Below are 21,827 nucleotides of genomic sequence, written 5' to 3'. Positions count from 1 at the left end.
GATTGGTCCAATTTGATTCATTTTGGCATCACGACATATTATTACCAGAAAAGGAAGCTCAATTAAGACTTACAAATTTACTGATATTATAGTATAAAATATTCCAGAAATTGTAATCTATTATTATGTAAATGGTAAAATGCTAGAAATATTGACCGGATTTTAAGAGAACTATTGAGCTGGTGTTAACCAAGACTTGTTCTTGGCACTGAGGTTGACATATACCTGTTGACTAAAAAATGTATTTGTATGGTAAATATATTTTAAAGGGAATGTACAAGTAATCTTATTTTACACGGATTATTTACATAGTATTTTTTTAACATCTCCTAAGCAATATTTTACACGGTTTTACTTTCTTGCACGGCTTTTTGTAAAATTTTTAGAAAGTAGAAAATGTTTTCATAAAACAACAACAAAACCATGAGATGCAGCGGTAAAAGTAAACAAACAAAAAAGGAAATGTGAAAACAAAACATTTCGCCAGAGCACCTAATCGTGAAAAAATAAGTTTACGTGAGATTATTAACTTTATGTGCGCACAATTAAAAAAAAAACGAAAGTGCTACACGTAAAGTGGTTTCAGATGGCAGTACCGGAAGCTTTTCTAAAGCATTTAACAGCAGAAGCATCGCGATGATAAAAACGGAATGCTTGTATTATGGCTTGATAATGATGCACAGAAAAGAATACCTGAATTCTCAGTGCGAAAACCCATCAGTTTTATGAAAAAAAAAGTTGAGGCTTCAACAGTTAATGCGGAGAAACCAAATTTTAGCGATAGCAAGGGTTTGCAACAATTTTCAAATTAAAAATCTTTCCACAATATTAAAATGATTAAGTTATTAAGTGTTGGAAAAACCTGTGGGAAGGCGTTGCATTGAGGGAGAATCATGAAGATGAGAACTTGTCTGCGTGCGCGGTTATTGCCAGCGCCATTGGAGCAGAAAGTTTGATTTCCATATTCAAGATATCAACGTGTTCTTTGAAGATTGTGTTTTGAACGATGACGAAATTTTTCAAGGGTTAGATGGAAACAATAATAACAACGAAAACGAAGCAACAGTGGATGCATGCAGCGGAACTGGTTCCCCGAGTCTAATAAGGTTTTAAAGAAAGCAATTGAATTCGAAAATCACTTTCTAATTCACGATTGATATGAAGAACGCTCAGCAAATTCAGCGAGATATTAAAAGAACAAATGAATATTATACCAATTTATAGGAGTTTTTCTGAATCGATTTGGTAATTTTTTTCTTTAATCGTTTTTTATTACATAAATTGAATGAATTGATTTTGTTTATATTATAGAAACTAAATAAATAAATGTAGGTGGGTTCGTGTTTAATAAATTGTACGTTTATTTGACAAAACGTTTTATTTTATATAAGATTATTTTAAGTAAGTTTGTTTAAAAAAAATTTTATATTAAGTGTGCGAGTTCATTTGAACCTGATCAGTGCTCGTCCGCTTGTCGACTGATTTTTTACACGCATGTTAAGCCCTGTTTACAGCTTAATTGGTGACACCTTTGTGCTACGATTTGGATAATTGATTCAACTTGTTTGTACATTATCGACGTTTTTATACTATTGATCTTTTTTCAAAGAAAGTTTCGTTAACATTTACCTGCCCGTTTCCCCTCGACACACCCGCCCTATATAGAGATGCAGTATTTCCTGTTGTCGACAATATTCTTTAAAAACAGTTTTGTCTGTCCATTGCACCATTTTTTTTTTTTGTTGGAAATAACCAGACAAATTTTGAGAATGCGTCTTCAACTGAGTTTCTCTCCCACCACGAATTCCACACCGAATTTGTGCTTCTTTATATGACCACAGTAGTAAATGCCACAAGGACCTACTCGCCTCAGTCCTTGTAACGTCCAACGCATTTCTTGGACAGCGGTAATGTCAGCCTTTGCTCTAACGAGGACATCAACTAGCTGAGCAGCGGTACCTTTCCAATGATGGGGCCCAACATTCCAGGTGCATGCACTTAATGCATTTGCCATGGTCGTCATCAAAAAGGAGGTTTCTCTTCCGAGGCTTTTTTGTTTACTTTTCATTGGGGGGTTTTTTACGTGGCGGTTCCGACCCCTTGCGCACAACCCTGAGGAGAGATGGTTCGCCTTCTTACATTAGCACGCCTTCAAACGGGTGTTCTTTGGCTATGTAGAGGATATTTGGTTTAAGACCGAAAGTCGTAAGCTGCTTGAACCATGTGTAAAAGAATCGTTTCTGGTCACTCCCAAGTGAAAGGCAATCAGAGAACTTTCCTCACTTGCGTGAAATTCAACATAAAACTCCATCCTCAAAATGTTTTAATTAAATTCAAATTACTAAAAAAAATAAGCTAAAAAAAGAATACAGAAAACAATAAAATATAAGATTTTAAAGGTATAGTTACAGACCAATCAGTAACTGAGTATTTGTAATTAAAACTAAGTTAATGTCATTTTTAAATTACAAATTATAGATTTTATGTTTATTTATAGTAATGGTGATAGCGAATAATTAGTTTAAGCTACAAAGCTACATCTGTGGTAGTTGATCAATAGGCGTAGTGAACTTGAAATCCTCAGGAAATAGCTTCAGTGCATGTGGATACATCAATTTGTACGATTGCCTTATGGTCACATCAGCCACACCAGCAATGTCGCCAATTTCTTTTTGACTACGTTTATGTTCAGAAGCCTATAAATAAATATGCACACATTTTATAATGGAAAAGCACAAGCATATAAATTTTGTATAAGCCGGACATACATATTAGTCAATTATTGATACTTTCAGTAGTTCGCCTTTTAATGTTACAATCTTTTTATAATCGTGGATATTGTTGATCACCGGTTGTTTGTAACACCTAAAACTAATCGAGATGGATATAGAGTTATATATACATACATAAATGACGAAGGACGAATTGAAATTACTTTGATTATGTGTCTGTCCGTCTGTCTCTGCAAACTGTAACTGCTTTACTGTTGTAATAAAATTCGGTACATAACACTCTTCTAATGTTGCTAAGCGACAGTCCGAAAATGAGAGTAATCCGTTTACAACCACGCCTTCCATTTAGCAAAATCTAAAATTCCCATTACACCCATTCCTGGCTCAATGGGTGTGTAAACAACCAAAATTGTCGGGTTTGGGACCAAGAGCAACCCCAAGCATTCCCTTTTAAATTTGAAGTTTCTATGTTTTTTCTTTAAAAAAGTAGACAATCGTGAAATAGGGTCCATCATGATTGTTATAATTATTATTATATTAGGGATCAAATACCCAATTAGCTTTTTGATTTTGAATGCTCAATATATGAAAAATATGTATGTCACAAAGCTCCCCACGCTTTTCTCACAATAATACAGGAATTTTCCTTCATTATTATTGTTAGTTTATACAAAGAATTATTTTTCACTTTTTAGTTTGATATGCTTTAAAAGCGTTTTTTTTAGTTTTTTTAAACTATATTTATTTTTAATTTTTGAGTTTGATGTGAGAAACCCCAAATTTGTTAAAATATGAACTATGACATGTAGTATTGGTTAAGTAAATCGATAATTAGACAGCATTTAATATCTACTCGTAACCTTTCATTGACAAATTGTTATATTATATTATTTGCGACCAAGTTCTATTGACGACTTTACGAATTATTATTCCTTAATCGAATAATTTCTTCTAAAGCTTCACTGTTACAGGGGGTTTTACCTATCAACTTTGAATACTCTGGTTCTTCAATTCGAATTCCGTCCAAAGATCTACAACGACTAAGTGCTACATAAGCTTGTCCAGCAGCAAACAGTCGAGAACCCAGATAAATTACTGCATGATCTACAGTATAACCTTGCATCTTACGAACAGTCGACGCCCAACTCAGTATTATTGGCAACATTCGTCTCTCAGCGATTCCAAAGCTGTATTTTGCTGGAAATTGTATCGATATTGGCTTAATTACGTGTTCACCATCTGAGCCGAAATTAATACGTACTGACGGGATGTCTTCTGCATATACTTGGTCCCTGCGAAAATTTGGCCAGATAATTTCTGTAACAAACCCCATATTACCAATCATTAAACCTTTAGACACGTCAATATTCGACCTTAACATCACTTTTGCTCCAACGAATATTTTTAATATGTACATTAGGAAAACCTCCTGTTGTATTGATGTCATTCGGTATTACAGTATTTAAGTCCTTATTACCTAAATTTCGTGTAGCGTCAATGAGTTGGTCTTGTGCTTTAACCGTATAAATAACAGTCCCTTTATCTTGAAAGCTCTTCAGAACTTTTTCATTATGTATAACAACTTGGTCGGTAGTAGGGTAAACCCTTAAAGCTTTCTCAATTGAGAATTCTTCAGTGGTATCTGTTGACACTTTTTCAAGAAGAACTTCAAGATGCTTCGACGTCAACTTTCCAACTCTTAAAGCATTAAGCACATCTATAAATGTCGTATCTTCTTGTTGACGCATGTTTTGTTGGAGTTCAACCAGGCGGAATTGTCGCCACAAATGTGTAGCGGGTTTCATATGTTCTGGCTGTTGAAATACTTGATGTCCTCGGACAGGTGGTAACTGCATTAAATCACCAAAGAGTAAGACATTTATACCTCCAAAACAAGCGTCCTGTCTCTTTAGTTGGCGAAAACGAGAGTCGATCATGCAAAGCATTTCATAAGGCACCATAGAAATTTCATCTATGAACAGAAACTCAACGTTTTGCCATAACTGGCGCATCCCTCTTAAATAATTTCCTGTAAGAAGTGGCATGTTAATGATGACGCCATCTTTTTGTACTGGTAGTTTCAACAGGCTGTGTAGTGTAGAACCTCCGACCAACCGTGCTGCAACTCCAGTAAGAGTACCAACTTTCACGATCAATTTTCCATAACATCGGTTAACTTCGTTTTTCAATACATTAAAGAGAAAAGTTTTTCCGGTGCCTGCTCCACCTGTGACGAAAATTTTCTCTCGTTTAATATCACCATTAAGTTGATTTTTAATACTCTCTGTAATGACAGTAAACAATTGTTTTTGATCAATATTCATAGCGTGCTGTGCTCTTTGAAATTGATCATTGCTCATTTCTGTGTCCGGTAATTCTTCTTCTATAACTTCAGGATTTATAATCTCTGGCTGTTCTAAAATTTCAAATGCATGTATCTGATTGAATGCATTTTCAAGCTGTTGGTCACGCTCTCGAAATTGGCGCATATACCTGCTCATTTCCTTCAAACGATTCTCTCGATGTAAAAACGCCTCTTTTGCATTATCGAAACCTTCAAGTAATTCAGTTTCCAAACGATAAGGCATATATTGAAGAAGTAAGCTATAGAAAAAGTTGTCGGGATCTGATGTTGCTATAAAATATGGCACCCTAACAACTGCGAGAACTTTTCTCACAACCATTTTGCTCTTATCTAATAGCGTAATGAGTGGACAACGTGTGTTACGAAATTCTTCATACGCGTCGTGATCAACCCTTTCCTCAGTTTCGCTTACTTTTTTCGGATAGAATGGTTCAAACAACATTGCAAACTCTGTAAGGCTCATGTTTACAAAATCGTAATCGGGAGATTGTAACGGACGTTTTTGATATCTTTCAAAGATATTACTATAATAACCAGTTGCGTGCCCGTTTCTGTCGAATGGCAATACTCTGTAACGCTGTTCTGCCTTTCTTGTGTTCAGAAAAATGCAGCTTCGAGAACTGTCCCGTAATGGGATATGACAAAGTCTATATGCACATTCTGCAGCTGATACTTGTCGTTCATGAAGAATCTTCATACATATGCTGAACAGTTTGCGTGAAAGATCAGTTTCTTCGCGTTGAATTTGCTGTATTGCCTGCGCAATTCCAGAATCTATATCTGCAGGTTTTGCTTTCGATAGGTACTTTGCTATATAGAACGCTGTTCAAATTACTTGAACAATAATAAGTTATACAGTCCACATACATATATTAGATAAGACAGAGGCAATACAATACATACATAAATAAACACATAAACATACATGTATATATATGCAACGCATATACATACATACATGAGGCACGTATGCATTTAAATACAATACGCATGCACTCAAGATATGTAATATAAACATATTTACTTAGGTTTGGGCAATTGATTACAAATGCACTTGTGCACTTGAAAACAGCCCAAACCATACAACATAAATTATATGACAGCACACGCACACACACATGTATTAAATTGTATACTGGAAACAACCCCATGTGGTGTGCTGTAACATACACACATACGCATATATTTAGTTAGATAAGATAGTTTTCAAATTTGTATATAAGCAAGAAAAATACAAAATAAAAATCAGATTTGAAAGAAAATCTCAACGGAAAAGATTATTTTTTAATTACACATTTTACTTCTCCCCACCAGTGGTAAGGGGTAAAAGAAAATTTAAAAATAAAAATTTCAAATAAAGGAGCCGTTAGCTATCACTTATTGCCCCCCACCCGAGGTAAGGAATAAGTGACGCAAACTGCAATAACCTTTATTAACATTTTTTGGTCCATTCGAGCCTCAATATTTTGAGCTCAAGCGACAATAAACTCAATAATTGAGTAATATAAAAAGCCTTAAACTGAGAATAAGGAACAGGATACGTAAGCCGTAATAGCAAAAGACTATACGCAAAAATCCTTTAATTGCGATTCAAAGGGATACTCAACTGCTGTGAGTCGAGGCACAGCAAGGTCAACTAGGCGACCAATCAATAAACCTCCAACGATCCCTTTGAAGAATAAAAGCGCAATATTAAATAAACTGTCAACATGGGAATCAACAGAGGAAAGATCCTTGAGAACCAACTTGACATAGCGGAAAAAGTCCTGCAAACATATAATAATATAGCGGGCAAATCGATAAGAAAATCAAAAGTTGAAGAACTAAATAAATATGTTACTAAAATACAAAAAGATTTTGACGCTAACCACGAAAAACTAATGGCGGATGGTATAGGTGAAGAGGACTACTTTAAGTCAAATTCTTATGACAACACAACAGAGCAAATTGAAGAAATGATTCAACAATTCAAACAAGCTCTTAAAGATGAAGTTGAATTTCCATTACCAGAAAGAAAGCAGAAACCACAATCTGGCACACAAGAACAACATCAAACTACGTCAGACAGGAAATTTGCTATTTTTAGAAGGAAAATTGAGAACCTCCGGAAGCAAATGACTGAATTGAGTTTCGAAGTGGTTGTCAACTCTGATCAAATTGCATATTTGGAAACGCTGTTTAATAATATAGAAAACATGTACAGCAGTGATCTTTCAAAACATTTTAATTTGGAAATTGAGGAAGCTTACGACGAAATAGTAGCAGAATATTATAAAGAGCTCCCTCGTCTAAAAAATGGCTTAAAAATTGAAGAGCCAAAAGTAGCAAACATATAAAGCAAACCATATATCTTTCAACGCAAGGCAGCAAAGTATAAAATGTACCTATTGCAAGTTATTAGGTCATATAATTACTGATTGCCGAAAATTTAAGAATATATCCTTAGGAGAAAGATGTAAATATGCAAAGGATAAAAAAATTTGCTACATATGCCTCAACCATAATTGGTTCGAAAATTGTGATAACAATTTAAAATGCAAAATTTGCAATAAAAATCATAACGAACTTCTACATCCAGAGTCTGGGGATAGTAAAGCATCAATGTCTACAAAATCAACATCAACAAAAGTAATTCTGGCCACAGCACAAATAAAAGCAAAAGCGGCGAATGGCGAATATATATTGTTAAGAGCTCTAATTGACCAAGGGTCTCAAATAACATCAATATCTGAAGAAGCAGCGCAGATATTAGGTGTACCAAGGACAAAAATCCAAACAAAACTCCATGGGCTGGAGATACTGTGGTTGGCGAATCAAAATTCAAGGTGCAGGTACAAATAAAACCAAGATTCCTAAGCCAACATGTGGAAAAGGTAGATGCAGTAGTTTTATCATCACTAACCACTGCGCAACTAGATCAATCATTTAAATATGATATGAAACAATGGAAAAATTATACACTTGCTGACCCATTGGTTAATAAAGCAGATAGAATAGACATGGTAATTGGTGGAGACATTTTTAGCCGAATCATTGAAGACGGTGTCAAAAAAAATAACGGAGTCCTTGGACAAGCAACAAAGTTCGGTTGGATTTTATCCGGAATCATCAAACAAAAAAAATTCAGTAAAATAACATCCACGACTACCAACCTAGAGCGATTTTGGGAGCTGGAGGAAATACCAGATGAAAACGATATCGAAGAAGATGATGCATGTTTAAAGCAGTTTGAAGAAACCATCAAACAAGAGGATGATGGGCCATTTATTGTAGAAATCCCTTTTAAAGAAGATAAAGATTTGGGTGATTCTCGCAAACAAGCTGTGGCGCGCCTCGTTTCTATGGAAAATAAATTTCAAAAAAGCAATAAACTAAAAGAGGACTACCATCAATTCATCAACGAATATAAGGACCTTGGTCATATGGTCAAAGCAAATGATCACTTAAAAGGTAAATATTATCTACCACACCATGCAATAATACGAGAAAACAGTTTAACAACGAAGTTACGCGTTGTATTTGATGCATCTGCAAAATCTTCGAACGGAAAAAGCCTCAATGACATCATGTTTTCCGGTCCTAAGCTTCAGAGAGACATATTTGACATTTTTCTCAAATGGAGACTTTGGAAAGTAGTTATCACTGCTGATGTGGAAAAAATGTTCAGGCAAATAAAAATTGCTGAAAAGGATCGCGAATATCATAGAATTTTATGGCGCGAAAGTCCGTTGAACAAAATTGAGGAATATAAGTTGACCACAGTGACTTATGGTACTGCATCAGCTCCATATTTAGCAGTACGCACATTATTTGAAATTGCAAATAAATGTCCAAATAAACGGCTCCAAACATTAATAAAAGAAGACTTCTACATGGATGACCTTATGACTGGCGCAGATTCAGTTAAACAATGTCAAGCCATTCAAGAAGGCATCAGCAATCATCTTTAAATCTTTGGATTTCATCTTCGAAAATGGCTTTCAAACTGCAGTAGCATAACACGGAATATAAAAGCGAAAGAAGACAATGAAATAATTCAAATTAAAAAAAATGAAGCAGTGAAAACTCTTGGACTATATTGGGATCCAAAACAAGATGAATTAAAATTCAGAATTAATTTGACAAATGCCAAAAAGACCACTAAAAGGAGCGTTCTTTCACAGCTTGCTCAAATATTTGATCCACTGGGTTGGCTCTCACCAATAACAATCATAGCAAAGCTATTCATTCAGAAACTTTGGATGCAACAATCCGACTGGGATAAGCAGCTATCAGAAAGTCTACAATCAGAATGGTCGATCTTCCTAGAAAATATAAAAGATTTGAAAAACGTGCGTATCCCACGATGGATAGAAACACATTTGCAATCCGAGGTTGAAATACATGGATTTGGTGATGCTTCCGGAAAGGCGTATGCTGCAGTCATTTATGTTAAAATTGGAAATTCCGTAAAGCTGTTAACTGCAAAAACAAAAGTTAATCCGCTTAAAAATCGGAAAACATTACCTAAACTAGAACTTTGTGCAGCTCATTTGCTGGCGAAATTAATAAATAAAGTTTGTAAAATCATCACAAGAAGTCATAAAGTTTATGCATGGAGCGATTCTACAATAACCCTGGGCTGGATTGACACATTCAAAAACAAAGATAAGTTTATTAGAAATCGAGTAGAAGAAATCCAAAAACTTATACCACAAGCAACCTGGAGACACGTAAGCACAAAAGATAATCCTGCCGATTCAGCGTCAAGAGATATATCATCTCCCAAATTATTAGGCATGGATATTTGGTGGTATGGGCCCAAATGGCTAGCATTGTCTGAAAACCAATGGCCAACAGTTGCAGATATCAACACAGCAACAATTCTAATGACATCAAAAACCGAAATTCAATTCATCGACAACCTAATAAATCGATATTCTAGCTGGTTAAAGCTACAAAGAGTAGTAGCTTACTTATTACGCTTCGCTAAGAAAAGAAAAAAATCAACACTCTTTAAATTTGTCTGTAAAAGAATTACAAAGAGCAAAAAATATAATCTTTCGACAGTCACAAAAACAATTCTTCAAAGACGAAATGAAACAACTATTAAATGGCAAACAGCTCAGCAATACAAGCAAAATTGTCAACCTCAACCCATTTTTAGATGAAAATGGCGTTATGAGAGTTGGAGGTAGGCTGACAAACGCGGAATTACCTTATAGTTCAAAACACCCAATAATTCTTTATAAATCAACTTTAACTGCATTAATAATTAAAGATGCACACCATGCTACAATACATGGTGGAAACCGGTTAACAGAAGCAATTATCGGGAGACAATACTGGATAATCGGGGTTAAGAACGCAATAAAAAGTTGTATACGAAATTGTTGTAAGTGGACAAAAGTCCTTCAAAGGGTACGTAGCAGTTTTTATATGCCTCTCAACTAAAGCTGTTCATCTTGAAGCAGTCAGTGAGTTATCATCAGACGCGTTTTTGGCAGCACTAAGAAGATTTTTCGGCAGAAGAGGAAGATGTCTTCATATCTACTCGGACAATGGATCCAATTTTGTTGGAGCAAATAAGTGGCTTGATAAAGAGTTTAAAGCAGCAATAAAGCAAAACTCAGATGTAGCACCAATTTTGGCCAACGAACAAATAACTTGGCATTTTATTTCCCCGGCAGGCCCACATTTCGGAGGAATGTGGGAGGCAGGTGTAAAAGGAATGAAATACCATTTAAAAAGAGCCATCGCAGATAGAAAATTAACTTTTGAAGAAATGTCTACGGTATTAGCTCAAATAGAGGCATATTTGAACTCGCGTCCACTATATTCAATAAACGACGATAATGGAATAGATGCGTTAACACCAGGTCATTTTCTAATAGGAAGACCAATAAATGTCAACTACTCCACATTAAACAAATGGAAGTTAGCACAAAAAATTCAAAGAGATTTTTGGAATCGTTGGAAAAATGAATATCTTCATACACTTCAGCAACGAAATAAATGGAAAACTCCGGCAGACAATATTAAGGTGGGCGATGTGGTAATACTAAAAGACGAAAACACACAACCAGCCAAGTGGCCTCTTGCTAAAGTTATAGAAACCCATCCGGGCAATGATGGGCGCGTTCGTGTGACAACGTTGAAGCTGCAAAATAGTATATTGAAAAGACCAATTCAGAAGTTGTGTCCTTTGGTAAGCGCTGCAGAAGAAGACCGGAAGGATCAGATAAAGGCAACTTACTTAGCCACAAATATTCAAAAGAAAACAAACAGGTCGAAGATGAATATAATTGGAGTTACACTTCTGGTGCTGTTTTGTCTTACATCAAGCAATCTCGCGAACGCCTTGAAAGTAGTGCCAAAAAGAATTGGATCGGTAAGCGAATTACCGGCTAACACAGCAATATTTCTGGATTCACTAGGAAAAATGGACGTAATTACATCTACTTGGGATTTGGTAATATACTATGATCTTCGCACATATTTTGAACAGATGAATGTAAGTAAGAGTGTCATTGCTTGACCAGAATAAAGGATCAGTGTCATCTCTTAACTCAGTTCGAAGAAGCATGTAATGTCATATCATTATCTCTTGGAAGGCGCCTTGAAGCAATAACGCACAATCACAATTTGATTGTATATAACAAGAGACAAAAAGAGCACCTTTGGAATGGGTTGGTTCCATTTACAATATGCTATTTGGGTTGATGGATGCCGATGACCAAGACCAAATTGAATCTAATCTTAAAATTCTACTCAGCAACCAAAAACATTTAAAAGAAGGTTTCAAGGCGCAAATTTCTGTAATCAATTCGACAGCAAATATTATCAACAAGAATATATATGAAGTAAATGAGCAATTTACAAAACTTTAAACTCAAATTAATAAGTATCATTCTGATATAATAAAATATATTAATCGAGATAAAATGGCTATACAATTTCAAATGCTGGTAACACAAATTACCATTCTTATGAGCGAATCTGAAAACACACAAAGATACATAACTGAATTACTAATCGATTTGGATCATGGAAGAATTAATCCAGCTCTTTTAACTCCCTTACAACTGAGTGAAGAATTGATGCGCATTAAAGAAAAATTACCAGCAAACTTCAAATTCCTGGACATCAAAGCGACAGTCAATTACGTGATGTTTACAATCTCATGGAAGCAAGAGGTATTATTATTGACCAAAAATTAATAATTAAAGGAGAGATACCATTGATGCAGAGTGAGTCATCGGAAGTTTTCAAATTGGTAGCCATTCCTTCCGAATATAAAAGACGTGTTGTAAAAGCGAAATTAAGAAATGAATTTTTAATTTATAACTTTGGGCTTAATTCGTATTTCTTTATATCCCAAGCTCAGCTCAATAGATGTACAAGAAGCCTAAACAAACACCTTATCTGTAAAGGAAAAACACCATGGCAGCCTGCATTAGACCAAACTTGCGAGCTTTCAGCACTATTCAACACCAGCCATGCAGACTGTCAGTATGAAGAGACAAAGAGACACCGTTCTGGGCGGAGCTTAATCCAGACAACACGTGGATTTTCTAAGCATTCAAACGATCTACATTGCATGTCGACTGTCTAGGTGGTAAAAGAGAAATAATAGAAATCCCAGCACAAGGTGTTCTTTCCATTGAAGCAGGTTGCACAGCCCGATACGAAGGTATCACATTGTCAAGTCATCAAATATTTACAACGCAAAATACATTCTGCTTAATACAAGATCCAATAATATCAGTAATACATGATATTACAGAAGACAAAATTGTACCGCTTCAGATTGACCGCATCAACAACAACAAAGATGTCGAACAAATTAAGGAGCAGATCAATAGAATAAGTAATAATGATTTTAATTTAAGGGATTTAAATCTAAAAAATCATAGCGGACACATATCTCTTATATTAGTTATTATAATAATTGTAATTTTATTTATATGTTATGTACGCTACAAATCCAAGCCAAAAGGCAAAATTACGATTAATCTTTCTAATCGCACAAACACATAATTTGTAATTAATTGTATAAATGTAATCTAAAAAAAAAATTAATTATTATATTATTGTAACCACATTTTTTGGCACTCGGCAGTATGTTCAAATTACTTGAACAATAATAAGTTATACAGTCCACATACATATATTAGATAAGACAGAGGCAATACAATACATACATAAATAAACACCTAAATATACATGCATATATATGCAACACATATATGTACATACATACATGAGGCACGTATGCATTTAAATACAATACGCATGCACTCAAGATATGTAATATAAACATATTTACTTAGGTTTGGGCAATTGATTACAAATGCACTTGTGCACTTGAAAACAGCCCAAACCATACAACATAAATTATATGACAGCACACACACACACACATGTATTAAATTGTATACTGGAAACAACCCCATGTGGTGTGCTGTAACATACACACATACGCATATATTTAGTTAGATAAGATAGTTTTAAAATTTGTATATAAGCAAGAAAAATACAAAATAAAAATCAGATTTGAAAGAAAATCTCAACGGAAAAGATTATTTTTTAATTACACATTTTACTTCCCCCCACCAGTGGTAAGGGGTAAAAGAAAATTTAAAAATAAAAATTTCAAATAAAGGAGCCGTTAGCTATCACTTATTGCCCCCCACCCGAGGTAAGGAATAAGTGAAGCAAAACGCTTAACCTTTATTAACATATATTTGGTCCTTCGAGCCGGATTTCTCATCTTTTCTCTTTGATTTATCGTCATCGGGCTTGCTGCATTGGCGTTCGTCCTTAATGCTGCTGGATCCACCCTTGGATGTTCTTGTGTCCTTCAAAGCTGCAACCGTTTTTGTACTCTTTGGCGCTGAATTCCTGCCGGTATTATCACCTTCTGCATCGGTGCATTTTTCCTTTATGTATTTTTGTGAAGTAGTAAAATCTTCCTTCTGTGTTTTAGCATCATCTTCCAAAATATGATCAGCTACTTCAGTTTCGTCTTCAAACGATTTAACCTGGACTTCATTTTCCCACATTTTTCCAAAATGTGAGCCTGCCGGAAGAGATATGAGATTGTAAGATTCCTCAGTTTTTGAAGGTTTATGTAATTCTTCAAAGAATTCTTCTTCAAATTCATTTTCTTTTTTATCTTCCTCTATTATTTCTGTTGTTTTTTCCTCAACAGAAGATAGAGGGAGTGATCGAACTGTTATTAGTTTTTCGTCTTCAATATTTTGCACTGCATTAATTAGTTTCGTCGCAGTTGTAGATAATTTTGGTATGATGAACAGAATTGGCTGATTGTCGTACTTTTTCTTAAGTTTACTCCATGCAGCTTCATAATTTTTCGACGAAATTTGAAAATGCTGTATTACTCGTGCAGCTTCGCCTTTTAAGCATTGACGAAGACGCAGCATTTTTTCTATGTTCGGCATCTGCTCGTTGTCATGTACCATAACTTGAAACACGTTGTAAAAATTGGCCCATTCCTTAATATCGCCATAAAATGTTGGAATTTTTATTATTTTTCTTTCTTCAAAGTTAGGGCGAAAAGAAATTTTAGGCTCCTCTTTTTTTAATTTCCTTTTTAAATTCTGAAGATCTTCGTAATATTCGTCACATATTTTTTCGAATATGTCATCAATTTCAACATTAAAATCTAATTTGTTTTTTAGATTTTGGATGTCATTGAATAAGCAGTCTAAGCCTTTTATTTGATCGTTGTCAATCGTTAGTTCCATGCTTAGATCTTCCATTTTTCTTCTGAGGTTTTCAATTTTCCTCATGAATATGGAAGTTTTTTGATCTGGATTAGTGCATCGTATTTGAACTGTTTCAATTTGCCGATCAAATTCGACTAGAGGCTTATCTTTTAAAATGCTCATCTTTAATGCATTGATTGCCTCTTCGATTTTAATCATAGTGTTATTGTATTCATTCTTCTTGAAGTAATCTTCTTCTCCTATGCCATCTGCCATTAACTTTTCGTGGTTGGTATCGAATTCTTTTTGGTACTTTTCAAGAATTTTAATGTTTTCTTCAATTTTTGCTTTCTTTAATGCCTTTCCTGAAATAGTGTTGGATGTGGACAACACTTTTTCGGCTAAATCTGCCTGGGCATCCAGAATTTTCTTTCTGTTTATACCCATTTCGAGAATTTTTTCGCAAAACTTCTCCTATTTATTGATGAACTGCTTGCTTTTCTCCAAAGAAATCGTTGGAGGTATTTGATTTGGTCGCCTAGGTGACCTTGCTGTGCCTCGAGTCACAGCCGCTGAATATTTTTTGGATAGCAGTTAGATCACTGCGTTTAGTCTCTGCTAAAACGGCTTATGCGATCGGTTTTAATGCGGGAATATACACCCGTCTTACAATTTAATTTTGCCTGTATTTGCATTAATAACAGGGCTTCTTTAATTTTGGCTGAGCTCTTTTTTTTTGTTTTTTTTTAGGCTCGATTGGACCAAATTTATGTTAATAAAGGTTAAGCGTTTTGCTTCACTTATTCCTTACCTCGGGTGGGGGGCAATAAGTGATAGCTAAGGGCTCCTTTATTTGAAATATTTCCTTTTAATTCTTCTTTTACCCCTTACCACTGGTGGGGGGAAGTAAAATTTGTAAATAAAAGGAATGTTTTCGATTGAGATTTTCTTTCAAATCTGATCTTTATTTCGTATTTTTTCTTGCTTATATACAATTTGTAAAACTATCTTATCTATCTAAATATATGCGTATGTGTATATTATATGTATTGCAGCATATTGTTTATTGCTGCTTGACATGGGGTTGTTTTGATACATATGTGTGTGTATGATAATCTTATCTCTTCTCTAAATTTATGACATGTGTCCCTATGCATTTTTGTTTTTATTGCATGCGCATTGCATGTAAATGCATTATGTATGTACATATATATGTTTATTAATATATAAATAGATATTTGTATTCAGTAGAATTTCGGCTTTGCTGATAAATAAGCATGTTCAATGATATTTGAACAGACTCCATCCTCTTACTACTTTTAATACAACGGATCTTTGGATTGATGTAGATGACGTTCTAAACGTTTACTTACAATTAAAAGTTTAGTGGCAAAAAATTTTTCTCGAAAAAATTTCAGTAAAAGTCCACGAAATCTAAACACGAAAAATTTTAGATATGTTTTCTAAACTTTTATTTCTTTATTCTTTATTTTGGGTTAACTAGTCTTTGCAAACATTTTTGTAAAACGGTTGTTCGAAATATTAAAATTCTCCAAATAAACCGTTATCACAATAAATAAACTGTCACCAATTAAGGTATGTGCAGATACCAGTTTATAATTTATAAAAAAAGGTGTAAATTGTTTTATTAAATAATCGTTATAAAAATTTTTGTGATTCCTTTAAATTAGATATTTTTTCAACGAAATAAGTTTATAATAAAATGCTTCCGAAGTAAAAAAAAAATTACTAAATTAAAACCCCTATTATTGTTTAGAACTCGACTGAGTTGAATTGAAATCTACCGTTTTTGTAGTTTCCTTTATAAGTAAAATGAAGATTTAACACTGGTCAACATTGTTTTTCATTATTTATTTTTATCATTATTTAGTACATACGTGTGCTACATCGTTAACATGCCACTCAGTGTCGTAATTTCACGTTATTAATTGAATAGTGTTATTTGCACTATTTTGGATTTCTTGCTAGGAATCACGATAAATACCCAGTGTTCACATAACTTTTTTTAACGTGTTTGAAACTGCTAATAGATACTTGTAGGTTGGGCTAAACAAAAACCTAGGCATAAGACATTTGCTATACAAGCGATATGGACCGAACCAAACGATCATGTAAGTGATTGTTATTTCCGTTTGACTTAAACAGAAGGTATTACAACTAAGTTCAAAGGCACTGACAAGAATCCTACATAAAGCTCCGCTTGATAAAAACCAAAACTTAGCGAAGTAAAAATTAAAGAGGGAATATTTGTATGTCCATATATACGCCAACTGCTAGAGAATAATCAGGAAAAACTCATCTGGAACCATAAATCAGAAAATTACAAAGATTTAATAAATCAACATATAAAGACCTGATAAATGTCATATAAATTTTAAAAAATTATGTGCTGATGTAGCTGATGTTTCTTCTTTATGACCCTTTTATGTCAGAATAAAAGTAGGCGTGATTAAAAAGATTTTGAAGGCACACGGTTATTAGTTGAGTCTTGAGTATTAACTGATATCAATTTCAAACTTCTATCTCTGCTGGTTTTAGCGTTATGAAATGTTGCTTATAAGCAACATTGCCCTGTGGTAGTACCTTTTTAAAACACAGGTTAATATTAATTTTATATATTATATCTATTAATTTCCAATATATTTTATGTGTTATATAAAACAAAACAGTTTTTGGGTTACAACTAAGTGTACCTTACATTTTGAGCAATTGGATTTCGAAATGCCTTCCTTTTCATCCCAATTCTACCCAATAATCGTATAGATCTAAACACACGGACAGAGATAAAGAGATCTTTAACTCCTCTCTCACTGGAAGTGAGAGAACAATTGCTAAACGTCAAAACCACCTAAACTTTGACAGTTGATCGAGTTCAGGAGGTTTTGACGTTTATCATTTGGAAACGAGCGATGGCCAGATTGAAATCTTACCAAAAAAATTTGTAAACGGAGGGATTATTTGCATCGTTCAAGACCACTTATAAAAATGAAAATTAAATGAATTTGTGAAATTTAAAGGTATTTGATGAAAGGTTTTGTAATTTAAAGCATCATAGTATATTTTCAATGGAAAATGATTAAAAACATTTAATGATTGAGAGCTAACAAGCTTAAATCCTATTATTGGGTATTGAAAGGACAAAAGTCAGTTGTTATAATATTCTTTAAAAAGATTTAAATAGTTTCTACATATAATAAACAACAACTATATAGTAGTTTTTATTCATATTAAATGTTGGGTGTTTCAATTTAAATGCCCACAAATAATTATTTTTTCCAATCTGGCCATAATGGAAAACGTTATAAAAAACGCTAATTTTGGGGCGCTCTCACACTGGAATAAGTTTAACAACCCTTTATTCCTGCGCACGGACTTAGTGAATGGCGATCAGAGAACTTTCCTCACATGCGTTAACTTCTACACATGACTCCATCCTCCAAAGCTAACTGGAACAAAAATTCCATCCAAGCATTTGTTCCAGCTAGGTTCAAAATATTGGAAAATATCTGAAGTGGCCACCTGCGACTTTTCGACTTCGCACTGAATTTTTTACCAACTGGTCTGCCACATCTACACCAAATTTTGTACTAACTATTATAAAATCGAATAGTTTCCGGCATACTATACGTTGTACATATTACCTACAACCAATCGATATATATATAGGGTTATACTATATATATTTATATATATATATAATATATATATAAATTAACAGGATGACGAGAAAAGTTGAAATCCGGTTGACTGTCTGTCTGTCCGTCCGTGCAAGCTGAGAAAAATTGAGATATCTTGATGAAACTCGGTATACATGTTCCTTAAAAGTTCTAGTTCGTAGATGGGCGTAATCGGACCACTGCCACGCCCATAAATCGCCATTAACCTAAAACCTACAAAGTGCTATAACTAAGCACTTAATTAAGATATAAAACTATAATTTTGAACAGGGTATCACAGTAACAAAGGGCTTCTGTGGATAACAGTTTTTGGAAAAAGTGGGCATGGCCCCGCCCCCTAATATGTTTAATGTGCATATCTCTTATAAGCAGGTAATGGTTAACAAAAATTAACCTCGAAGCTAACCTTGTTGCGTTCACATATAGCAAAGATAACCCAATTAAATGAGAGAAATTGACAGCTGTATCCATTTGGGTTTTTTTTTTGTTTACATATTTTCTTCTTGTAAAAAATAAGTTAATAAATGAGTGATGGATACAAAATTGAAAAAATGTTTACTTTTGTTTGCTACAAACCAAGAAGAAAGCAATAAATATCTAACTGCATGAAATTCCTGTAGCCGAGAATATAAAGTTGCTATCCAACAAAGTGAGCATGAATTACGGATACGAAAAGCTCGAGTAATATCGATTTATTATGAAATATTAATGTTGACAACAGTACCTCTTTGTAAGGAAATCAACCCAAGAAGTATTTGGGCATACGTAAGTAAAAAAAGCACAATAAATTATTAACACATTTAAATACATATATGTACATACTTTAGAAGCGACATGGGAACTTCTGGGAAAAGAATGCTCCATCAATGAACGACCGCGTTTTTAAGGAAACCTTTCGCATGAGCAGGGCAACCTTTGAAATATTGTGTGAATATGTCAAAGGTATTACCAAACAGGATTCATGCTATAGGAAGTGCATCCCATTGCAGAAAAGGGTAGCTGTTGCCGTCTACACATTAAAATCTTCGGCGGAGTATGAAACTGTTGCACGACTATTCGGTGTTTCGAAGGCAATCGTCAGCGAAATATTTCTTGCTTTTTGCCAAGAAGTGTGGCAATCATTGCATCCCATTTATTTAACAGAACAATTAAGGAACAGTGAAAAAGTGGATGAGTGTGTTCATGGGTTTGAGAAGCTTGGCTTTCGGCAATGTCTTGGTGCCATAGACGGTTGCCACATTAAAGTTCGGCCACCTGGGAAGGATTGCACGGACTATTACAATAATAAGGGGTGGTACTCCACAGTTTTATTTGCCCTTGTAGATTATAGGTTAGAGGTATAATCAATTTTCACTTGATATTTTCATTAATTTCTTTTTTATCCAGATATCGCTTTCTCTACATTAATGTTGGCTGCCTAGGTCGATGCAATGACTCGAAAAATTTTCAATGTAGCAAACTAAATACTGCATTGAAGGACCCAATCTTCACTGCAAAAAGCAAAACTATTAATGGCGTGAATGTTCTTGCGGGAGTTATGGGTGATTCGGCTTTCCGATTTGCCAACAATCTAATGAAGCCCTATCTATTCCAAGTACATCTTCCAGAGCATGAAAAAATTTTTAATTACCAATTGTCCAAATGCCGAAGAGTGGTGGAAAATCCGTTTGGACACCTAAAGGCTCGTTTTAGGAGAATAGGGAAAGGAGTCGACAACCACATCAAAAATGTTCCTCTTATAATTAAAGCAGCCTGTACATTGCATAACTTTTTAAATTGTCATAATAATGTCATCAACCACAAATGGATAGAAGAACAAACCACTTACGAAAGTAGTGTACGCCTGGAACAGCCCGAGCACACAGATGCTGTAGGAGATTTTGAAGCAGAACCTGAAACAATTAGAAGAGCGATTGCGAATTCATTTTGCAAGTTTGTTCTACATTTGTAATTATTTTTATTTTTCGTTTAACAAATTAATAAGGTCTTTATAAAAATTTTTCGTATTTTCACTCATTTCTTTTAAAATATCATTCCTTTTCTCTTCCGAAAGAACTGCTTTTTTGGTTAGTTCCACCATTCTTTCTTGCACCCCTCTAATGGACTCCATTTCTTTATCAAACATATCTGAAGTTTTTTCCAAATTCTCTACTAAACGCTCATGGGTTAATTTCCTTCTTTTTGCAGACTCCGGAGTCGTCGAAAGTCCTGCAAGCTCATCGCTTGAAATGAATTGGGATTGGCTGCTCGTCGAAGGGTAGATAGCAGCGCAACCAATGTTGTCTTCTGGTTCCACATCTTCAATTAAAATAAAATAATAAATAAAAGAGCAAACAAAAGTTTCATTTTTATATTACCCATACTCTCTTGCATGAGTTCTTTGAAATTTACTGCTTTACTACCACTGAGTATTTCTTCCACCTCCTTGTAGTGGATCCAAGAGGAAGGCGAACCACCAGTCATACCCACCGCATTCTTTTCTAATCTGTAAAATAAAATACATATTATAATGCTGTGAGTATGCAGCAAAATATACTTTTTTAATTTTAAATGTACTTACTTGTATCGATTGGTAAAATTATGCACTTTTTCCTTTATTTCAGCAGCAATGTAGTTCATCTGATTTTTTGAACATTTCTTTTCCAAACGCGCAAAGATATGAAAATTTTTTTTTTGCGCTTCGTAATTCTTCTATACTATCTGCCCAGTGCAATAGCAGCAATTTCTCTGCATCTACTGTCCATCTAACACGGTTTTTCCTTTTCCTAATTACAATTTAATAAAATTATTATATATAAGTATATTTGTATGCATAAAAAATAAAAATATATAAATTCAAATTTATACTTACCGGCTTATTTGATCCATTTTTTAAATTCCTGCGAATTTTTTGTCAGTTGCTGTCAAATTTAAGCAAAAATATTCACAATAGATGCTGAAGTGTCGCAATTTCGAGTATATTTCGACTGCTTTCCAATGCAACAATGCATATTTTAGTAGGTTATAAAATAACCGCGTAGGTTATAGAGCAGACCGAGGTTATCTTTTCATACATATTATATGGCTAACCTCGCATTTTATGGGTAGGTTACAAGATAACCTAGTTAACCTAGCTAACCTGGCTAACCTGCTTATATGTGAACATAGTATAAACCCAGCAAAACTTGCGTGACCGAAACTCCAACACTTTTACACAATTTTTACTTGTCACTAACACTCCCTCACAAATCTTTGAAATGAGTAAGAAGTCAATCTATTGTGTCTTTTGTTTGTTTTATATTATAAGCTCTTCACTCAACAGAGTTAAGCAAAAATAAAACAA

At 34.3% G+C, this 21,827-nt stretch overlaps 3 protein-coding genes and 1 long non-coding RNA gene across 6 annotated transcripts; 2 read left to right on the top strand and 2 right to left on the bottom strand.

Moving 5' to 3' along the window:
- Positions 1–2,454: 2,454 nt before the first annotated feature.
- Positions 2,455–3,161, bottom strand: LOC120781661. Its single transcript, XR_005706121.1, has 2 exons — positions 2,769–3,161; positions 2,455–2,696 (listed from the first exon to the last, which is right to left on the bottom strand). It is a non-coding gene; the product is annotated as an uncharacterized LOC120781661 (long non-coding RNA).
- A 932-nt stretch (positions 3,162–4,093) lies between these two features.
- LOC120781802 (ATP-dependent DNA helicase RRM3-like) lies at positions 4,094–5,320 on the bottom strand. The gene has a single exon (XM_040114024.1). The coding sequence runs from the start codon at positions 5,318–5,320 to the stop codon at positions 4,094–4,096; it is 1,227 nt and encodes a 408-aa protein (XP_039969958.1).
- Positions 5,321–8,096: 2,776 nt separating this feature from the next.
- On the top strand, positions 8,097–9,047 carry LOC120781801. The gene has a single exon (XM_040114023.1). The coding sequence runs from the start codon at positions 8,097–8,099 to the stop codon at positions 9,045–9,047; it is 951 nt and encodes a 316-aa protein (XP_039969957.1).
- A 9,623-nt stretch (positions 9,048–18,670) lies between these two features.
- Positions 18,671–21,349, top strand: LOC120781692. Of its 3 annotated transcripts, none has more exons than XM_040113909.1 (4): positions 18,671–19,270; positions 19,333–19,835; positions 19,892–20,452; positions 20,693–21,349. In XM_040113909.1, exons 1-4 carry the CDS (start codon positions 19,214–19,216, stop codon positions 20,730–20,732), a joined length of 1,161 nt encoding a protein of 386 aa, XP_039969843.1. In that variant the 5' UTR covers positions 18,671–19,213; the 3' UTR covers positions 20,733–21,349. The 3 variants fall into 3 exon arrangements, with proteins under 3 accessions (XP_039969843.1, XP_039969844.1, XP_039969842.1); XM_040113910.1 differs by having other exon boundaries at positions 18,675–19,270; positions 19,892–20,437; XM_040113908.1 differs by having other exon boundaries at positions 18,679–19,270; positions 19,892–20,433.
- The last annotated feature ends 478 nt before the right edge of the window (positions 21,350–21,827 follow it).

Source organism: Bactrocera tryoni, unplaced genomic scaffold, assembly GCF_016617805.1.
Source record: "Bactrocera tryoni isolate S06 unplaced genomic scaffold, CSIRO_BtryS06_freeze2 scaffold_7, whole genome shotgun sequence".
Classification (NCBI taxonomy): Eukaryota; Metazoa; Arthropoda; class Insecta; order Diptera; family Tephritidae; genus Bactrocera; species Bactrocera tryoni.
This window is presented reverse-complemented; position numbering and strand designations above follow the sequence as displayed.

Excerpts from the sequence above, each read along its gene's own strand:
- LOC120781802 (XM_040114024.1), bottom strand. The coding sequence starts at position 5,320 with ATGCCTTATCGTTTGGAAACTGAATTACTTGAAGGTTTCGATAATGCA.
- LOC120781801 (XM_040114023.1), top strand. The coding sequence starts at position 8,097 with ATGGTAATTGGTGGAGACATTTTTAGCCGAATCATTGAAGACGGTGTC.
- LOC120781692 (XM_040113908.1), top strand. The coding sequence starts at position 19,214 with ATGTTGACAACAGTACCTCTTTGTAAGGAAATCAACCCAAGAAGTATT. Across the intron at positions 19,271-19,332 it reads CAAGAAGTATTTGGGCATAC|AAGCGACATGGGAACTTCTG; the intron begins GTAAGTAAAAAA and ends TACATACTTTAG. Across the intron at positions 20,434-20,692 it reads AGCGATTGCGAATTCATTTT|ACTCCGGAGTCGTCGAAAGT; the intron begins GCAAGTTTGTTC and ends TTCTTTTTGCAG.